The sequence below is a fragment of the Rhinoderma darwinii genome, chromosome 3, assembly GCF_050947455.1.
Source record: "Rhinoderma darwinii isolate aRhiDar2 chromosome 3, aRhiDar2.hap1, whole genome shotgun sequence".
Lineage (NCBI taxonomy): Eukaryota > Metazoa > Chordata > Amphibia > Anura > Rhinodermatidae > Rhinoderma > Rhinoderma darwinii.
This window is the reverse complement of record NC_134689.1, coordinates 423,102,119-423,109,820: the sequence shown is the minus strand read 5'-3', so window position 1 is coordinate 423,109,820 and position 7,702 is coordinate 423,102,119. Positions and strand designations below refer to the sequence as shown.

At 38.2% G+C, this 7,702-nt stretch overlaps 1 protein-coding gene across 1 annotated transcript; it reads right to left on the bottom strand.

Moving 5' to 3' along the window:
• Positions 1–643: 643 nt before the first annotated feature.
• On the bottom strand, positions 644–2,931 carry LOC142750630 (olfactory receptor 11L1-like). The gene is given in 3 exon segments (XM_075859626.1): positions 644–989; positions 991–1,516; positions 2,901–2,931. Coding segments are annotated over 3 exon segments (903 nt in total).
• Positions 2,932–7,702: the final 4,771 nt, after the last annotated feature.

Below are 7,702 nucleotides of genomic sequence, written 5' to 3'. Positions count from 1 at the left end.
TATTAATGGCACATACAAAAAATATGGTGAAATCCTGTTCCTTGTAAAACCCCCTCAAAAAACAAGGGGGCACTCCCTCCGTCTGGAGAAAAAAAGGTTCAATCTATGGAATAGCCTACCGCAGGAGCTGGTCACAGCAGGGACAGTAGATGGCTTTAAAAAAGGGTTAGATAATTTCCTAGAACAAAAAAATATTAGCTCCTATGTGTAGAAATTTTTCCTTCCCTTTTCCCTTCCCTTGGTTGAACTTGATGGACATGTGTCTTTTTTCAGCCGTACTAACTATGTAACTATGTAACTATGTAACTCAAATGGCTGTACAGTGCCCGACTTTAACCCCATCCAAAACCTTTGGGATGAATTGGAATGCCGATGGCCAGTTAGACCTCGTTCAACATCAGGGCTTGACCACACACATGATATTTTGGCTGAATAAGCAAAAACTCTCCCAGACATACATCAGAATCTTGTGGAAAGCCTTCCTTAAAGAGTGGATACTGTATCAGCCGCAAAAGAGGGCACAACTCCATATTAACACCCATAATTTCGGAATAGAGTGTCCAATAATCTCATATAAATGGGATGGTCAGGTGTCCGCATACCTTTGGCTATATAGTGTACTATATTTAATATTATGAATAATTTACCAGATCACACACTTTTGTACTGCTTCTTGTACTGCTTCTTGTATGGCTTTTCTAATGTCTTTATTTCTTAAACTGTATATTATAGGGTTGACCAAAGGAGTAAACACAGTGTAGAGCAGGGATAGGATTTTGCTCATGGTGAGTGTTAAACCTTTTGTTGGGACAACATAAACACTGAACATAGTCCAGTAAAATATGGAGACGACAATGAGGTGGGAGCTACAGGTGGAGAAGGCTTTCTGTCTACCGGTACTGGATGGAATCCTTAAGATTGCTAAAACTATATAAGTATAAGACACTACAATGATTGTGGTTGGAATTATTACAATTGGAATACAAATATACTTCCAGCTGAATAATAAAGGTATCGGAACAGGCAAGTTCTAGTAAGGGAAGAAGATCACAGAAAAAATGGTCAATGATATTGGGTCCACAGAAACTTAGCTTAGATATTGTGATGATGTAAATCAAACTAATGGAAAATCCAAGCAACCAAGAGATGGCGGCCAAAATCATACAATGTCCACTTGTCATGATAGAGATGTAACGAAGGGGATTACAGATGGCCACATATCGGTCATAAGACATCACTGTGAGGAGAAGACATTCAAATGTTTCTGAGGCCCCGAAAAAATAAAACTGAGTCAAACAGTTAATAAAGGTAATGGTCCTCCCATTACTCAGTAGAATCTGGAGCATGTTGGGTACAATAGTCGTGGTCAACAAGATGTCACTGATGGACAGTTGTGTGAGGAAGAAGTACATTGGAGTGTGGAGGTTCTTACTGATGGACACCAGGGTGATGATCAGGAGGTTCCCACATATTGTCCCACAGTAAACCACGAGGAGAAGACAGAAAAGTAAAAGTCCTAAATCTTAGCCAACATGAAAAGCTAAGAGGCAAAACTCAGTGACCATAGTCAGATTGTTCTCCTGTGTGTAGAACAGATAATTATGATGTAATAAACCAAAAGCAGTAACATTTTTACAACAGTGAAAGTGCTCCGGACTGTAATATATGTCATATCATGTATAGACTGCTTAGAAATTTCTAATTTGTCCTTTACAAAATTTGTCCTTTACACAATTAGTTCTAACTAATATTTTTGAGCTACTAATTCAATTAATATTTACCATTTATTATCGATCACATATGTGCATCATTATTGCTACCAACATTCCCTACTTTGACTCAGATCATAATATTGGTTTGTGGTATAGAATTCTAGAATTTTGATTATATTGATCATCATTTATATTAAGAATTTAAGACTTGACCAAACAAATATAAAATAGTAAAAATACCTAAATATTAGTGAATAAAATGTTACATTCTAATTTCTATATTTACAACATGGCCAATTTTCTTAATATTAAAAAAATAAATAATAATTACTCATCATTTATATTTGGAATTGAAGACATGACCAAACAATTATTAAAAAGTAAAAATACAGAAATGTAAGTGAATAAAATATTACTTTCTGTTTTCTAGATTTACAACATGGCCGGTTTTCTTAATTTGAAAAAAAGAAATAAAAAAGATTTAATTGGGTATCCATAAATATTTTTTTTCTTTTATACATTCTCATTCACGATGTTAAAGTTTTATATGGGACTAATATGAAGCAGTTGCCTTTTAAAATGATTAATATATATTTAAATATAATAAAAAAGTGTCTGGTCAAAAGTATGTGGACCCCTGGTAATCACCTATATGAGATTATTGCATATTCCATTCCGAAACCATTGGTGTTTTTGGATCCCTTTTGTGAATATAACAGCCCATTCTCTTCTGGAAAGACTTTCCACGCGATTTTGGAGTGTGTCTATGGAAACGTGTGCCTATTCGGCCAAAAGAGCATTTGTGGGGTGAGACGCTGATGTTGGGTAGAAGGTCTGGCTCACAATTGGCATTTCAATTCAAATGTGTTTGCTGGGGTTGAGGTCAGGGCTCTGTGCAGCCACTCCAATTCCTCCACATCAAACTCCTAACACATGTATTTATGGAGCTCCCGCCAAGGGGGACACAGGGAAGCAAAAAATATATATATATATATTATGCTAGAATTACTGCACATTACTTTACTACCGCTACTAAAAGCATTTCTGGATGATCCCTTTAAACAACAAATTGGGAACATATTTGGCTATTTTTATATACTGTATATTTATAGATATGTCAGACATGTTCAGCATCATCTTAGAAAGTCTTTATTACGTATTGAATCACACAGGTTTACCTCACAATACTTACATCACGTTCCTTAATCTTTCCATTCATTTTCAAATTATTTTTTGTATGAATGTAGTTTTGTTCTCAAAAAATGTCCCAGAGGCAAATAAATGGAGTTTTAGAAAACATCTAAATCATGTTGTGTGTCCGTCAGACACAAGAATATGAACTAATAATGGACGACCTGTAGATATTTATATAGAAAATAAAGACAAGGTGCCGGGTACAATAAGTCTCGGGGGAATTGTTGACAATGTCTCATGAGTTTCCTTTGTTTAAGTCAATTGAAAAATATAAATTAAATTATAATTAGCAGCTGAATCTTAAGAACTTACAAATGAAATTGTTTGGAATAGTTCTGCATTTTTCTATCTATTACACTAAACATTTTTTTTATATAACACTTTATTAAATAAACTTTACATAATTGTAAATAACATCCTTAGTGCCACTGGTGCTATTTTTGGTGAATAATATCATGGGTCGATGGAAGACATTGAGGCAAAAGGGGGGCCTTTAATTGTGTGATGCTCAAGCAACTTCAGTACAAGACAGACCACATCATCTGTACAGGAGAAAGATTATACCCACGGTCCTGGGCCTTCCATATGGGTGGCGACAGTGTTATAATTCAGCCAGATGGCTCTAGTCAGACCCAGGCTGGTGGGTAGGCCCTCCCTCCTATAATGATGAAGCAGTCGCTGTCTTACAGACCCCTGCATGGTGGTATTATTGATGAGTACAGTAAATAGAGATATTATCTATTGTGCACAGTATATGGAGATATTATTTGTTGTGTACAGTCTATAGAGATATTATTTGTTGTGTACAGTATATGGAGATATTTGTTGTGTACAGTATATGGAGATATTATTTGTTGTGTACAGTATATGGAGATATTATTTGTTGTGTACAGTATATGGAGATATTATTTATTGTGCACAGTATATGGAGATATTATATGGAGATATTATTTATGTGTACAGTATATGGAGATATTATTTATATGTACAGTATATGGAGATATTATGTATGTGTACAGTATATGGAGATATTATTTATGAGTACAATATATGGAGATATTTATATGTACAGTATATGGAGATATTATTTATTGTGTACAGTATATGGAGATATTATATGGAGATATTATTTATGTGTACAGTATATGGAGATAGTTATATGTACAGTATATGGAGATATTTATATGTACAGTATATGGAGATATTTATATGTACAGTATATGGAGATATTTATGTGTACAGTATATGGAGATATTATTTATGAGTACAATATATGGAGATATTTATATGTACAGTATATGGAGATATTTATATGTACAGTATATGGAGATATTATTTATGTGTACAGTATATGGAGATATTATTTATGTGTACAGCATATGGTGGTATTATTTATTGTGTACAGTATATGGAGATATTATTTATGTGTACAGCATATGGAGATATTATTTATGTGTACAGTATATGGAGATATTATGTATGTGTACAGCATATGGTGGTATTATTTATTGTGTACAGTATATGGAGATATTATATGGAGATATTATTTATGTGTACAGTATATGGAAATATAATTTATTGTGTACAGTATACAGCGATATTACTCATGTGTACAATATATGGAGATATTATTTATGTGTACAGGTTATGGAGATATTATGTATTGTTTTTATGTATACAGTTAATGGCAGTATTATTGTGTGGCATCATTTGTGCATTCAGTACATGTAGACATTATTTCTTTGCATGGTATAAGGTGTTAGCATGTTTACTTTGTATGTTGGCATTACTGGTGTGTACAGTATATGGCAACATTATTGGTGTGTGCTGTGTATCGCAGTATTTTTTTGTATTTATATTATGGCAGTGCATTATCTACTTGTACTGAATGGTGACATTATTCACCGTATGCAGTATTTTCTGTTATGACAAGTCGCGACATGACATACACCAGACTAAGTTCTCCCAAAAAAACGTATTCTTGTTGCCTCGAGGGGAAAACTCAGTTCAATATAGTTAAATGCACAATATAGCTGTGTTCTGCACACTGTATTGCAGGCCAACATGAGTCCTAAAACAGAACATGCAATATTTTCATACCGTGATATCATGCCCAAGTGGGATCAACTTTACTCATAGGCCATTATCATCCTAGTCTGACCCTATTCATCCTCTCTTATTACATCCTTTCATGACCTTAGACATTTTGTTTTAAAGTCTTCTGCCTAAATGTATACATTTATTTTCAAATCCCTCACCCACTAACATGTACAGTAGTTTTTATTCACAATTATGAAATCATTATCATAAAGGTACAGAGATAAAGTGTGCCCGAGATCCTTGATGTGTTGCTGTTCCTTTTGATTTCTATCTTTTTATTTGCAGGTCTAAGACCAAGCGTGCTGCCTATATGTTCCTCTATGTGCATATCATTTTAGTGCTTTGCTGCCACCCAGTGGTAAAACTGCATAGCTATTTTGAATAGCGCTGTTGTGGTATATGTGCAGGACCTGTGATCACATGACCAGGTAGGCAGGTCCTCAAGTTAGAGAATGTGCTACACAGCTTCTCATAAAGGGGAAGAGCTGAATCTTTATATAGCAGGAGATTGGCGCCTGAGAACTTCGGACAGGCTGTGACTACATTGGGATGGGAAGAAACACCTTTAGCCCGAAAGAGGGCTTCATTTGATAGGCCATCAATAACTCATCGGTCGGGATCTGACCCTCGGCACAATAAGCTTGTGAGAGGGATATGCCGTACATCAATTACTAACGTCCCCTTGTTTGCCTGCGGTCTGTGGTGATGTGGTTTGTGTCCTCCTCATCTGTTTCCCCTGTCTGTCCCCTCAGTGTGTGTCTTGTCTGAGTTTAACATTGGTTGTGTGGGTGGACTGAAAGGGGGAGAGTTATAGGGAGGCGGTCTCTGGAGCCAGTGGTAGTTGGTGGGTGATGGAGGAAAGAGACGGAAAAGCGAGATGCATGTGGAATAAGTAGGAGAGGTAGAAAGAGGTCAGTACAGAGTAGGAGGATTTGCCGAGCGGGGCATGAGCCAGATTGAATAGCCGGGCAGGACGAGAGCTGCCAGATTGGATTGCCAGGCAGGGCAGGAGCTGTCAGATTGCTAGTCGATATTGCCAGGTAGGGCGCAAGCTACCAAGTGAGTGATCCACCAAAACGACTGCTGAATGGAGTATCGCTAGCTCAGCACTACATATGAGAACAACTATCCCCTGAACCGCAAGTTTAACTTGAGACTGAACCATTACGCAACACGATGTCCCGTTTTTACCAGTTATATCAGAAACCGTCAAGTATAGTGCCCATTTATTAGTGAAACCGTAAAGATTATGTACCAAATATTGTAACCATGAAGATTGTGCCTCTGATGGAGTAAAGTTCTATTCAGCATCTTGTACCAGTGTCGTCTGAAGTACTTACTGTGCAATTTCCTCTGCGGTACAATAACCATCCTAAACCCCCTCCCACCTGTTACAAGCAGTTTTGGAAGTTGTCGCAGCTCTGATACGGGTGCTACTTTCCCTTCATTTCCTTTACTGCTCACACTGTGAATGGCCAACACACTTGTAGCGGCAGTTCACAGTAATACTGTAATGGCAGGAAGGAGGTGAATGGAAAGTGAGCCCTAATCTACCCACCGCCCTGTCCCTGCCTACTTGCAACGACCCGCCCTAGGCGACGGGGTACAACTGGGCGGCGGTCCCTACGCTGTCTAAGTGCACGGGAGAACAAACAGGGAACACGCAAGGGAAGGGGCAGTAGCCCACGGAACGCCGCGAGGAAACGGAGCGGTGAACGAATAGTCAGGACCAGGATGAAGTGGAGTATACCAACGTGAGCACGGAGAAGGAAGTAAGCCAGGGGCAAAGCGAAGCAGGTAAAGCGGAACTACAGCAAGGCAGAAGCACGGCAGAAGCAGGCTGGAGCAAGCAGCAGTGGGGCCAGGAATCCAGAAGAATTACAAGCACTGAGGAAGAGAACACGGCAGGTAATAAAGGACAGGGGGCGGAGCTAACTCCGACTGACCAGGCCGCGATAGGCTCTCCCACTCCTGAGCCTGCCACCCTGGTTGGTGGGAGACGGTGTCAGTCTAACAGGTCTGGCCTCAGGTGTGGATTGATTAATCCCAGGAGTATACCTAGACGTAGTACCTGGCAGATCCCTAACAAATACAGGCTTCTACAAGTCACATCAAAGGTAGGAGGCTGTAATACTGTAAATCTATGCTACAAGTGTGTCGCCCATTCACAGTGTGAGCAGTTAAAGAAATGAAGGGGAAGCAGCGTGGTACGAGTGCTGCGGCCCCTTCAAAACAGCGGATCTGCGGAGGTGTTGGGAATCAGACCCCAACCGATGCAATATTGATGGCCCATCCTGAGGACAGGCCATCAATGTCTTATGAATGGAAAACCTCTTAACCCCTTAACGACAAGACCACTCTTCACTTTTTTATTTTTGTTTTTTTCTTCACCGCCTTCCATAAGCCATAACTTTTTTTATGGGATTGTTTTTTGCAGGACAAGTTTCAGTCTTTATGGCACTATTTATTGTACCACATAATATACTGGGAAGCTCAAAAAAATATTTGTGGGGTAAAATAGGCAAAAAACAACGAATACGCCATATTTTCGGGGGTTTTGCTTTTACGGCGTCCTTTAGGTGGTAAAAACTAGATGTTCACCTTATTCTATGGGTTAATATGATTATAGTGTTACCAAATGTATATTTTTTTTTTATGTTTTACGCCATTTAGAAAAAAAAAACTATTTCCTTAAA